Source organism: Schistocerca nitens, chromosome 5, assembly GCF_023898315.1.
Source record: "Schistocerca nitens isolate TAMUIC-IGC-003100 chromosome 5, iqSchNite1.1, whole genome shotgun sequence".
NCBI classification, from domain to species: Eukaryota; Metazoa; Arthropoda; class Insecta; order Orthoptera; family Acrididae; genus Schistocerca; species Schistocerca nitens.
In genome coordinates, this window is record NC_064618.1 from 396,717,581 (window position 1) to 396,731,952 (window position 14,372).

The window sequence follows — 14,372 nt, forward strand, 5'->3', positions numbered from 1 at the left end:
ACATATTTCATATGGTCTGATTATATGGGGGCGCTCCCCTCACATCAAAAACGTATTGAAATTACGAAAAAAAGTCATACGTATAATATGTAAAAGAGGTCATACAGAGCACTGTCGTCCTCTTTTTTCCAGACTCAGAATACTTACAATTATAAATCTATACAACTATGTGTCTGTACTCTATATTAAAAATAATATTTCAGAATTTATTGCCAGAAGAGAAATACACGAACACAACACCAGGGCTAACGGTAATTTAGACATACCGCACCACAGATTAGCGAGAATAGGAAATTCCCACGAAGTTAACCCACTCAAAATGTTCAATAAACTGCCAGTTCATGTTCAGTCTACGGATACAAATTATTTTAAAATTAAGTGGTACAGCTGGCTGTCAGATCATCCATTCTATGACATTAAAGAATTCTTTGAGATGCCTGAGGAGAATATAAGCATTTAAATGTTGTCTGTAGTTAAACATATTATTTTGTGCTGTGGTTAATCGTGTGTAATTACAAAGTTTATACTATAAACAATAAAATACCATATTATATTAGATTATAAGATAGCTTGTTGCGTTAACTTTTAAAAGCTATCCTTTGTAATTTGGTACACTGCCATGCTTTAAATGTATTCTATAATCTATTGACAGAAGTTTATTTTATTATTCTGTATGTACTAGTAAATCTTGTATGACGAAGCCAATATCATTGTAAAATGATCTACGGTGAATAAAATTCTTGAAATTCTTGACAACTGTGTTGTAGTGAGGCAGAGCACCAGTTTGTTGTAGGTAAAATCTTTCATTCTCGTCTCAGATAGCAAGTATAATCGATTCTAGAAGCATATGAAGATGCACCTTAGCATTTATGATACTTCGAAATAAGAATGGTCCAATCAAACTGTGCAATGACAGACCATAACCACATGTTAATACTCAGTAGATCAACATGTTTGTCCACGAGAACATGAGGATTTTCAGGAGCCCATTACGTGCGTGGTGGTTTACAGTATCGTTCGGTTTGAATGGTGCCTCATCTGACCAAGTTCAACCGTTCATCCTCATGAAGTATGCCTTCAAAACACTTGAAGTACTCCATTCTTCAATCTGGTTTGTCCTCATTCACAGCGTACAGCAGTCTTGGAATGAACATTTTCCATTTTGCAGCCTTCAGAATTTGTTGCATGATTGATCCTAAAATGCCAATCTTAAATGTGTGAGAGTAAGGAGGCAGTTTAATTACCACTGAGGCTGAGTGAAGAAAAAATATACAGTTTCTCTAGTTCTGTCTATAGCTGGACAGCGGTAACAGTAATTCTCAATCATACCATTCGCAGTAACTTAATACTTTGGGCCTTCACCATTCACAAGTACAAAGATGCGTGAAAACTAGAAAATTTCAATCACAGATACTGAAAGTTCACAAAATAACTTAGATACTTCATATGATGAGGTATTCAACTTTGATATCCTTGGGGTTGCTGCTTCAGAAAGTCCTAGAATTTGGCGTCGCTGTTGTACTAATTTTTAAATAAAATACAGAGTATATAACTTTTCTTGTTTTATATTGTGACTGATTAGCGTGTACATTGGTGGAATATACACCGGCCAACTGACAATAAGGCAGACTGACTTCATGGTTCATGTGCCACTTACTTTTACATAAAACTAAACAATCGAATACATCGTTAAATATAAGAATTACAGAATAACAATTACAAGTCATTGAAAGTCATTAATAAATCGCCAGGTCTTGATGGGATTCCAATTCGGTTTTACAGAGCGTACTCTACTGCATTGGATCCTTAATTTGTTGTTGTTGTGGTCTTCAGTCCTGAGATTGGTTTGATGCAGCTCTCCATGCTACTCTAACCTGTGCAAGCTTCTTCATCTCCCAGTACTTACTGCAACCTACATCCTTCTGAATCTGCTTAGTGTATTCATCTCTTGGTCTCCCTCTACGGTTTTACCCTCCACGCTGCCCTCCAAAGCTAAATTGGTGATCCCTTGATGCCTCAGAACATGTCCTACCAACCGATCCCTTCTTCTAGTCAAGTTGTGCCACAAACTTCTCTTCTCCCCAATCGTATTCAATACCTCCTCATTAGTTATATGATGTACCCATCTAATCTTTAGCATTCTTCTGTAGCACCACATTTCGAAACCTTCTATTCTCTTCTTGTCCAGACTTGTTATCGTCCATGTTTCACTTCCATTCATGGCTACGCTCCATACAAATACTTTCAGAAACGACTTCCTGACACTTAAATCTATACTCGATGTTAACAAATTTCTCTTCTGCAGAAACGCTTTCCTTGCCATTGCCAGTCTACATTTGATATCCTCTCTGCTTCGACCATCATCAGTTATTTTGCTCCCCAAATAGCAAAACTCCTTTACTATTTCAAGTGTCTCATTTCCTAATCTAATTCCCTCAACATCACCCGACTTAATTCGACTACATTCCATTATCCTCGTTTTGCTTTTATTGATGTTCATCTTCTATCCTCCTTTCAAGACACTGCCCATTCCGTTCAACTGCTCTTCTAAGTCCTTTGCTGTCTCTGACAGAATTACAATGTCATCGGTGAACCTCAATGTCAGGCTTTTTGCAGATGATGAAGTAGTTATCTATAATGAAGTTCTATCCGAGAGAAGCTGCATAAATATTCAGTCAGATCTTGATGAGATTTCAACTTGCTTCAAATGTTCAGAAATGTAAAATTGTGCATTTCATAAATCGAAGAACGTATTATCCTATGAATTTAATATCAGTGCGCCACAGTTGCAATTTGTGAACTCAGACAAATTCCTGGGTGTAACAAAAAAATGGTTCAAATGGCTCTGAGCACTATGGGACTTAACATCTGAGGTCATCAGTCCCCTAGAACTTAGAACTAATTAAACCTAACTAACCTAAAGATTTCACACACATCCATGCCCGAGGCAGGATTCGAACCTGCGACCGTAGCAGTCGCGCGGTTCCGGACTGCAGCGCCTAGAACCGCGTGGCCACCGCGGTCGGCCTGTGTGTAACATTTAGTACAGATACTAAATGGAACAATCAGTCGCGGGTAGAGAGCAGGTATCAGACCTCGGTTTGTTGTTAGAATACGAGGGAAATACAAACAGTCTGCAAAGGAAATTGCTTAAAAATCACGCGTGCGACCCAACCTCGAATGTTCCTCACGCGTGTGGGGCCTGTACCAAACAGGACTAGCAGGGGATATTGAACGTATACATACAAGGGCAGCACGAATGGTCATAGGTTTATTTGACCTGCGGGCGAGTGTCACAGAGATGATGAAAGAGCTGAATTGGCAGACTCTTTAAGATTGATGGAAACTATCTGGAGAAAGTCTAATAACAAAGTTTCTAGAACCGGCTTTAAATGATGACTCCAGTACACGAAAACCTCTTTCATATCGTTCCCTTGGCGATCGTGAGGACAAGATTAGATTAATTACAGCTCGCACAGAGTCATTTAACGAATCATTCTTCCTGCGCTCCAAGCGGGAATGGAACGGCAAAAGGCCATAATAACAGGTACAGTCGGACGTTCCCTCTGCCATGCATATCACCGTTGTTTTGGAGAATATAGATGTAAATGTTATCAACTTTTCTTGCGGGGACGCGTCCATCATCTTCTTCGAAGATACAATGCAAATGTAAAAGCCCTTGCGTGGCTTTTGGGTTGTGTGCTAGATGGAATTACCGGAATAAAGCAATGTCACCAACACAACTTGTCTTCGTCGTTAAGCGGAGCACTCACTAACAGTGGGACATGCTTTTATTTTACACGGATGGGATAAGTACGTGAAAAATCAAATAAGTCAAACCGTTATTTAATTTCCTCACATTCGGATGCACAATACTAATGTATTTTGTGAAGATCAAAACCATTTATCCGCTATAGGCTGAGTAATTTATTGAACAAGTTGAACTTTGCAATCAACATTTGTTTTGGATATAAACCGGTTTCGCTCGGTGACTGTTTTAAAATCCAGCTGTAACGACCAACATCAACCGAAATTGTGCTAAACGCATTCTCTGAAAATTATTTCGAGCAGTTAGTTCATGAGCCCACGCGAATAGTAAACGGTTGTGAAAACACACTTGACCTCTTAGCAACAAGTAATCCTGAGTTAATAACCAGCATCGAAACCGATATAGGGATTAGTGAACACAGGGTTGTCGTAGCGAGATTGAATATTGTAATCCCCAAATCCTCGAAAAGTAAGCGAAAAATATACCTATTCCAGAAAGCAGATAAAAATTCACTTGGCGCCTTCCTGAGAGACAATCTCCACTCATTCCAAATTAATAATACAAGTGTAGACCAGATGTGGCTTAAATTCAAAGAATAGAACACTGTTGTAGAAACAACGAAACAAACATGCCAAATTTAAACAGACGCAAAATCCCCAAGATTGGCGATCCTTTACAGAAGTTCGAAACTTAGCGCGGAGTTCAATGCGAGATGCCTAGAACAGTTCCCACAACGAAACTTTGTCTCGAAACCTGGCAGAAAATCCAAAGAGATTCTAGTCGTATGTGAAGTATGTTAGCAGCAAGAAACAATCAATGCCTTCTCCGCGCGATAACAATGTAGATACTATCGAAGACAGTGCTGCCAAAGAAGATTTACTAAACACAGCCTTTCGAAATGCCTTCACAAAAGAAGACGAAGTAAATATTCCAGAATTCGAATCGAGAACAGCTGCCAACATGAGTAACGCAGAAGTAAATATCCTCGGAGTAGGGCCTAGTGAAGCAACTCAAATCACTTAACAAAAGCAAGTCTTCTGGTCCAGACTGTATACCAATTAGGCGGTATACCAATTAGGCTGATGCATTAGCTCGATATTTAACAATCATATACAACCGTTGGCTCGACGAAAGATCCGTCCCAAAGACTGGAAAGTTGCACAGGACACACCAATATTCAAGAAAGGTAGTGAGAGTAATCCACTTAATTATAGGCCCATATCATTAACGTCGACATGCAGCAGGATTCTGGAACATATATTGTGTTCGAACATTATAATTACCTCAAAGAAGACGGTCTATTGACACACTGTCAACATGGGTTTAGAAAACATCGTTCCTATGAAACACAACTAGCTCTTTATTCTCATGAAGTGCTCAGTGCTATTGACAAGGGATTTCAGATCGATTTTGTATTATCGCGAAATATGGGAGAATGTGTCACAGAAATGATACAGGATTTGGGCTGGATATCATTAAAAGGAAGGCGTTTTTCGTTGCGACGGAATCTTCCAATCACCAACTTTCTCCTCCGAATGTGAAAATATTTTGTTAAGACCGACCTACACAGGGTGGAACGATCACCACGATAAAATAAGGGAAATCAGGGCTCGTACGGAAAGATATAGGTGTTCATTCTTTCCGCGCAGTATACGAGATTGAAATAATAGAGAATTGTCAAGGTGGTTCGATGAACCCTCTGCCAGGCACTTAAATGTGATTTGCAGAGTATCCATGTAGATGTAGATTAATGTTGGATATTACAAAAATGGCTCTGAGCACTATGGGACTTAACATCGATGGTCATCAGTCCCCTAGAACTTAGAACTACTTAAACCTAACTAACCTAAGGACATCACACAACACCCAGCCATCACGAGGCAGAGAAAATCCCTGACCCCGCCGGGAATCGAACCCGGGAATTGGATATTACATCTGCATTTGAAATCTCAATGGCTACAAATTGGCTAGTATGAAAAATAAACACTGAAGTAAAAGCTTAACTTGTCCTAAGCAACTAATTGGCCTGTAATAGAAGGACAACATGGTTTCAACCTTCATATCAGTTATAACAATATTATGAAAAGGATAGTTGCTACTCACCATATAGTAGAGATGCTAAGTCGCAGATAGGCACATCAAAAAGATTATCAGAAAATGAGCTTTCAGCCAAGAAGCCCTTTGTCGAAAACAGACAATACACACACACACACACACACACACACACACACACACATACATGCGCAAACGCAAGTCATACACACATGACCACAGTCTCTAGCTGTCGAGTATGGCCCCAGCAGCCAGAGACAGTGGTCCTCTTCGTGAGTTGCGTTTGCCTGTGTGTGTGTTTCCGACGAAGGCCTTCTTGGCCGAAAGCTCACTTACTGACAGTCTTTTTGTTGTGCCTATCTGCGACTCAGCATCTCCGCTATATGGCGAGTAGCAGCTATATTTTCATGACGTTATTACATTCCATCCTAGATTTTCCAATGTTTCAAATCAGTTATTTTTTACGAGGAAACCTGGGGTAATACTTTACAATAGTTACCGTATTAGATACTTCTCTCTCTCTCTCTCTCTCAACTCTAGACGCTCTTTTTTCACACATAATTCTCTCTCTCTCTCTCTCCCTCTCTTTGGTTTGTATTCTTGCGTCATTTATGTTTTAGGAACATGCGTGCTTCCACTCAAGCGTGAAAAAACGGTTTCATTTTTGGCATGACATTTTCTTTTATTGACAGCTTCTGATCAAACCTTCATTCTTCGAAACATGTTTCTGCCTGTGCTCTGTTTGGTGTGACAAACAAGACGTACGGTAAAAAAATTTAGACGTCTTAGAGAAGGATCTAGGCAGTTGGCTATAATTACAAAATGTTTTCGCTATAGCAGTCTTTATCCTTAAGCTGTTACTAGGACGTAAGGCTATCTTGGCTATGTAGAACGGATATCTATTGAAATTCAGTTAGTTGTATACAGAAAAACAAAGTGATAAGGAAGACTCATTTGGAAAAGGATGTTAGGCACGAAAGTGTAATCACTAGTGGTCCGTACAAACATAAAAGCTCGACAATCTCTGTAACTCCATTATCCAGCTCGTGCTAGACTACTGTCGGCTTGCCGGACTCTACAGAGAAAATGAAACAGACGTCATTACGACTCCTGGTATATTATTTCAAGGACAGAAAGTCAGTTGCTGAATTCTCAGACTTTTGTTTGGGAAGAATTGATACTCTGAGAAAATTTCTCGATAGTAAGTTTTTTTACTGGTGTTGACTTACAATTTGATCAAGACGACAGAATACAGATACTAACCTCTGGAAGTCGATAGCCGTGTAGTGTGGTGTCTTCGAGCACTCGCCGAGTTCCCCGTATTGGTATGACATGACACATTCTCTGTGACTCCGTCAGAGCAGCTCTGGTATAAACCAATCTACAGATAGCAAACGTTTTTGCCATTATTATCCACAGACATCTTTTTATGCGAAATATGTAAAAACATGTTACAATGGCCGTCGTCTTATTTGTGAATCATATCCAGTACAAAAGAATACAATGTGTTGTTTTAAAAATGCGGAACAAGAATGTTTGAAACTTCAGAAACATCAAATATCGTAACTTGCATTCTCGTTTGAGTGCTAAACCACAGGAGAATAAACTACTGAAAAATGCTTATTGATCCTGTACTGAAACGGAAGACAATAAAACTGAGGCTGAAATATTCGATTCTGTTGACCCCCGATAAACACACCCGGTTTCTAGTTTTGATCATCGCACCGATGCAGAAATGACAGAACGACATGATGTATTATGTATTGAAAATTCAGAAGAACTCTAGACCCTCTTCCAGCAATAATCTATCCTACGTCACTAAAACAACGAAATGCTCCAAAAAAATAACAGCAAAAAACAATACTCAGGCTGTCTTACGAAAGGTCGTAGTGTAAATGTGCAGAATTATAAACTTATTTCCACTGATGTCAATTTTACAATGTAGTTGACTGTCGAGACTCTCCCCCCCCCCCCCCCCCCCCCCTCCATGACCCATAGACCTCGCCGTTGGTGGGGAGGCTTGTGTGCCTCAGCGATACAGACGACCGTACCATAGGTGCAACCACAACGGAGGGGTATCTGTTGAGACGCCAGACAAACGTGTGGTTCCTGAAGAGGGGCAGCAGCGTTTTCAGTAGTTGTAGGGGCAACAGTCTGGATGATTGACTGATCTGGCCTTGTAACACTAACCAAAACGGCCTTGCTGTGCTGGTACTGCGAACGGCTGAAAGCAAGGGGAAACTACAGCCATAATTTTTCCCGTGGGCATGCAGCTTTACTGTATGGTTAAATGATGATGGCGTCCTCTTGGGTAAAATATTCCGGAGGTAAAATAGTCCCCCATTCGGATCTCCGGTCGGGGACTACTCAAGAGGACGTCGTTATCAGGAGGAAGAAAACTGGCGTTCTACGGATCGGAGCGTGGAATGTCAGATCCCTCAATCGGGCAGGTAGGTTAGAAAATTTAAAAAGGGAAATGGATAGGTTAAAGTTAGAAAAAGTGGGAATTAGTGAAGTTCGGTGGCAGGAGGAACAAGACTTTTGGTCAGGTGAATACAGGGTTATAAATGCAAAATCAAATAGGGGTAAAGCAGGAGTAGGTTTAATAATGAATAAAAAATACGATAAAATTCTTCAGGGTATCAGACCGCATCGTCATAATTTAAAATGCGCCAACGTTTCGGCCAGCGTTGCAGCTAGCCTTCATCAGGGCCTTACTTTAACTGCTAAATGAACACACTTGGTTCCTTAAATAACTGCACGAGAAAACCGTGTCGTTACTTGATTGGCTGTAAAAGGAGGAGGAGGAGGGGTGAAAGGTATGCTTTATTGGTGTTTCCTTTATTATCTGTCATTGGCTGAAATAGCTGTTTTCTATTGGTCTTTATATTAATCCACCCCATTGGAGGAGACGGACGAATAGCGAACAGGTGATGGCTGTGACGTCACACTGTTTCCATGCTGTCCAGAAGCCGGCTGCGGCGTGCCATTGCTTTGTGTGCTCGCGACCACTACTGCGGCTCTCCGCGTGTCTGCATGGGCCGCCACGGCTCTGCCGCCGCTCCGTAGCCCTGCTATTGCAGGCAGCCAAGACCTCGGAAGCTTGTACCCGTCCTCTCTATTCATGTTGGCGGGTCTTTTGGCTATTTCTATCGCCTCTCTAATCTTTCTTTTGAAAGTGAGAGGCTGTTTCGCCAGGACGCGGGCTTCTTGAAAAAATATTGGTTTCCCGCACTCGTCTCGGTGTTCCGCCACTGCTGACTTAGTGTGTTGTTTCAGGCGGATATATCTTTCATGTTCCGAGAGCCTTGTGCTAATCGGACGTCCCGTCTCACCTATGTAGACTAACCCACACGCACAACCAATTTCATACACGCCAGCTGTGTGTAGTTTGTCAACTGCATCCTTGGTAGAACCGAGCATGTCTGATATTTTGTTTCTGCTTCGGAAAATTGGTTTGATGTCGGCTTTTCGTAGAATTTTGCCAATACGTTCGGTGATCCCTTGTACATATGGTAACACAGCAATGCTCTGTGCCTCCTTCTCCTCTTCCCTATTAGTCTTCTCCCTTGTCGACATGGTGCTGTCTATCATCTGCTTCCCATAGCCATTAGTTCCGAAGATGGACCTGAGGCGTTCAAGTTCTGTCTTCAGATGTTCTTCGTCGCTTATCCTGTACGCTCTCTTCGTTAGCGTGTGCAGGGCGGACTTCTTCTGCGTGGGGTGATGGTGGGAGGAGGCGTGAAGGTACCTGTCCGTATTGGTTGGTTTCCTATACACTTTGTGGCCAAGTTTACCATCAGGTTTTCGAAAAACTTCCACGTCGAGAAAAGGCACCTGATATATGTGAGCTTGTGCGCCACTGTCTGACAACCACCTATTTCAAGTGGAGAGGTCAATTTTATGAACAAACTGACGGTGTAGCTATGGGCTCACCCCTATCGCCTATCGCAGCAGAAATTTTCATGGAGGCATTTGAGGAAACAGCCCTCCAGTCCGCACCATTACGTCCAAATTGTTGGCTTCGTTATGTCGATGATACTTTCGTCATCTGGCCCCACGGAGAAGAAGAGTTACAGAACTTCCACAAGCACCTTAACCAACAGCATAGGAAAATTCAGTTTACAATAGAAACAGAGAAGAATGGGGTGCTGCCTTTTCTCGACGTGGAAGTTTATCGAAAACCTGATGGTAAACTTGGCCACAAAGTGTATAGGAAACCAACCAATACGGACAGGTACCTTCACGCCTCCTCCCACCATCACCCCACGCAGAAGAAGTCCGCCCTGCACACGCTAACGAAGAGAGCGTACAGGATAAGCGACGAAGAACATCTGAAGACAGAACTTGAACGCCTCAGGTCCATCTTCGGAACTAATTGCTATGGGAAGCAGATGATAGACAGCACCATGTCGACAAGGGAGAAGACTAATAGGGAAGAGGAGAAGGAGGCACAGAGCATTGCTGTGTTACCATATGTACAAGGGGTTACCGAACGTATTGGCAAAATTCTACGAAAAGCCGACATCAAACCAATTTTCCGAAGCAGAAACAAAATATCAGACATGCTCGGTTCTACCAAGGATGCAGTTGACAAACTACACACAGCTGGCGTGTATGAAATTGGTTGTGCGTGTGGATTAGTCTACATAGGTGAGACGGGACGTCCGATTAGCACAAGGCTCTCGGAACATGAAAGATATATCCGCCTGAAACAACACACTAAGTCAGCAGTGGCGGAACACCGAGACGAGTGCGGGAAACCAATATTTTTTCAAGAAGCCCGCGTCCTGGCGAAACAGCCTCTCACTTTCAAAAGAAAGATTAGAGAGGCGATAGAAATAGCCAAAAGACCCGCCAACATGAATAGAGAGGACGGGTACAAGCTTCCGAGGTCTTGGCTGCCTGCAATAGCAGGGCTACGGAGCGGCGGCAGAGCCGTGGCGGCCCATGCAGACACGCGGAGTGCCGCAGTAGTGGTCGCGAGCACACAAAGCAATGGCACGCCGCAGCCGACTTCTGGACAGCATGGAAACAGTGTGACGTCACAGCCATCACCTGTTCGCTATTCGTCCGTCTCCTCCAATGGGGTGGATTAATATAAAGACCAATAGAAAACAGCTATTTCAGCCAATGACAGATAATAAAGGAAACACCAATAAAGCATACCTTTCACCCCTCCTCCTCCTCCTTTTACAGCCAATCAAGTAACGACACGGTTTTCTCGTGCAGCTATTTAAGGAACCAAGTGTGTTCATTTAGCAGTTAAAGTAAGGCCCTGATGAAGGCTAGCTGCAACGCTGGCCGAAACGTTGGCGCATTTTAAATTATGACGATGCGGTCTGATACCCTGAAGAATTTTATTGAAGAAGACAACGGCCGCGGAAGCCTACGCTTACAAAAAAATACGAGTGCGGGTAAGCTACTACAAACAGCATAATGAAGGCATTATTGTGGCCATGATAGACACGAAGCCCATGCCTACTACAGCAGTCAAGTTTATGTGCCAACTAGCTCTGCAGATGATGAAGAAATTGATGAAATGTATGATGAGACAAAAGAAATTATTCAGGTAGTGAAGGGGGACGAAAATTTAATAGTCATGGGTGACTGGAATTCGAGAGTAGGAAAAGGGACAGAAGGTAACATAGCAGGTGAATATGAATTGGGGCTAAGAAATGAAAGAGGACTGGTAGAATTTTGCACAGAGCATAACTTAATCATAGCTAACACTTGGTTCTAGAATCATAATAGAAGGTTGTATACATGGGAGAATCCTGGAAATACTAGAAGGTATCAGATAGATTATATAATGGTAAGACAGAGATTTAGGAACCAGGTTTTAAATTGTAAGACATTTCCAGGGGCAGATGTGGACTCTGACCACACTCTATTGATTATGAACTGTAGATTAAAACTGAAGAAACTGCAAAAAGGTGGTAATTTAAGGAGATGGGACCTGGATAAGCTGACTAAACCAGAGGTTGTACAGAGTTTCAAGGAGAGCGTACGGGAACAATTGACAGGAATGGGAAAAGAAATACAGTAGAAGAAAAATGGGTAGCTCTGAGGGATGAAGTAGTGAAGGCAGCAGAGGATCAAGTAGGTAAAAAGACGAGGGCTAGTAGAAATCCTTGGGTAACAGAAGAAATATTGAATTTAATTGATGAAAGGAGAAAATATAAAAATGCAGTAAATGAAGAGGCAAAAAGAAATACAAACGTCTCTAAAATGAGATGACAGGAAGTGCAAAATGGCTAAGCAGGGATGGCTAGAGGACAAATGTAAGGAACTAGACGCTTATCTCACTAGGGGCAAGATAGATACTGCCTACAGGAAAATTAAAGAGACCTTTGGAGAAAAGAGAGCCACTTGTATGAATATCAAGAGTTCAGATGAAAACCCAGTTCTAAGCAAAGAAGGGAAAGCAGAAAGGTGGAAGGAGTATATAGAGGGTCTATACAAGGCGATGTACTTGAGGACAATATTATGGAAATGGAAGAGGATGTAGTTGAAGATGAAATGGGAGATACGATACTGCGTGAAGAGTTTGACAGAGCACCGAAAGACCTAAGTTGAAACAAGGCCCCGAGAGTAGACAACATTCCATTAGAACTACTGACGGCCTTGGGAGAGCCAGTCCTGACAAAACTCTACCATCTGGTGAGCAAGATGTATGAGACAGGCGAAATACCCTCAGACTTTAAGAAGAATATAATAATTCCAATCTTAAAGAAAGCAGGTGTTGACAGATGTGAAAATTACCGAACTATCAGTTTAATAAGTCACACCTGCAAAATACTAACACAAATTCTTTACAGACGAATAGAAAAACTGGTAGAAGCCGACCTCGGGGAATATCAGTTTGGATTCTGTAGAAATGTTGGAACACGTGAGGCAATACTGAACTTACTACTTATCTTAGAAGAAAGATTATGGAAAGGCAAACCTACGTTTCTAGCATTTGTAGACATAGAGAAAGCTTTTGACAATGTTGACTGGAATACTCTCTTTCAAATTCTGATGGTGGCAGGGGTAAAATACAGGGAGCGAAAGGCTATTTTCAATTTGTACAGAAACCAGATGGCAGTTATAAGAGTCGAGGAGCACGTGAGGGAAGCAGTGGTTGGGAAGGGAGTGAGACAGGGTTGTAGCCTCTCCCCGATGTTATTCAATCTGTATATTGAGCAAGCAGTAAAGGAAACAAAAGCAATGTAATTCTGTCAGAGACAGCAAAGGACTTAGAAGAGCAGTTGAACGGCATGGACAGTGTCTTGAAAGGAGGACATAAGATGAACATCAACAAAAGCAAAACGAGGATAATGGAATGTAGTCGAATTAAGTCGGGTGATGTTGAGGGAATTAGATTAGGTAATGAGACACTTAAAGTAGTAAAGGAGTTTTGCTATTTGGGGAGCAAAATAACTGATGATGGTCGAAGTAGAGAGGATATAAAATGTAGACTGGCAATGGCAAGGAAAGCGTTCCTGAAGAAGAGAAATTTGTTAACATCGAGTATAGATTTAAGCGTCAGGAAGTCGTTTCTGAAAGTATTTATTTGGAGTGTAGACATGTATGGAAACAAATTTAGCATTGGAGGGCAGCGTGGAAGGTAAAAATCGTAGAGGGAGACCAAGAGATGAATACACTAAGCAGATTCAGAAGGATGTAGGTTGCAGTAAGTACTGGGAGATGAAGAAGCTTGCACAGGATAGAGTAGCATGGAGAGCTCCATCAAACCAGTCTCAGGACTGAAGACCACAACAACAACGTCGAGACTCCAGCATGAGGTGACCTCCGAAAGTATGCTGCAAGCGAGTGCAGCGTCCTCTGTGGGGCCAATCCGAGAGAGCCTTTGACCACACCCTCCAGAGTTTCCATCTGCTACTGCCACGCCACTGTGTGGTAAGGAAGGTCGCAACACACAAGCAGTTCCGGTTAGTCGGGAGTCGTCTCGCAAAGCGTCTGTCGGAGTGTTACCGTCGTCTAGTCAGCTCTACGCGCAGTTCGCAAGCTGGCTGGCTGTGTGAAATCAGGAGTTACAGTACTGCGTACCTAATCATCCGCAGCCACCGTTACCGAGCAGTACATTTGTTATTCTGCCCCCAAAATTTAAACAATCGCGCACAATTATAAACTGACACAGTTATGGCGATCCACGACGGTTAAGTTGTTCTTTATTCAATAAAGTGTTTGTGCTTCAGTTAACTGTTCACTGATTTCTCTCCTTAGTCTGTACGTAACGAATTTGTTGAAGAATTGTTGTAGTGGTCTTCAGTCCGAAGACTGGTCTGATCATGCAACTCTGTCCTGCCCAAACTTCATCTTTCCGTAACTACTGAAAACAGCATCCACTTGAACCTGCTGAGCCTCTGCAGTGTTTTCCTCGCCTTTCTTTGATGCCTCAGGATGTATCTTATCAATTGATTTCTTCTTTTAATCAAGTTATACTATAAATTTCTTTCCTCCTCAGTTCGAATCAGCAATATTTCTTTCTTTATTAGACCTACCCATCTGATCTTCAGCATACTTCTGTCGCACCACATTTCAA

The 14,372-nt window shown here is 41.9% G+C and overlaps 1 protein-coding gene across 2 annotated transcripts in view; it reads right to left on the reverse strand.

Annotated features, from left to right (window-relative positions):
- Positions 1 to 14,372, reverse strand: part of LOC126259543 (methyl farnesoate epoxidase-like) — a 209,319-nt gene that overhangs the window by 26,153 nt on the left and 168,794 nt on the right. For both annotated transcript variants that reach the window (XM_049956421.1, XM_049956419.1), the window contains exon 7: positions 7,085 to 7,202. In XM_049956421.1, coding sequence (XP_049812378.1) covers positions 7,085 to 7,202 — 118 coding nt within the window. The remainder of the gene's footprint in view (positions 1 to 7,084; positions 7,203 to 14,372) is intronic.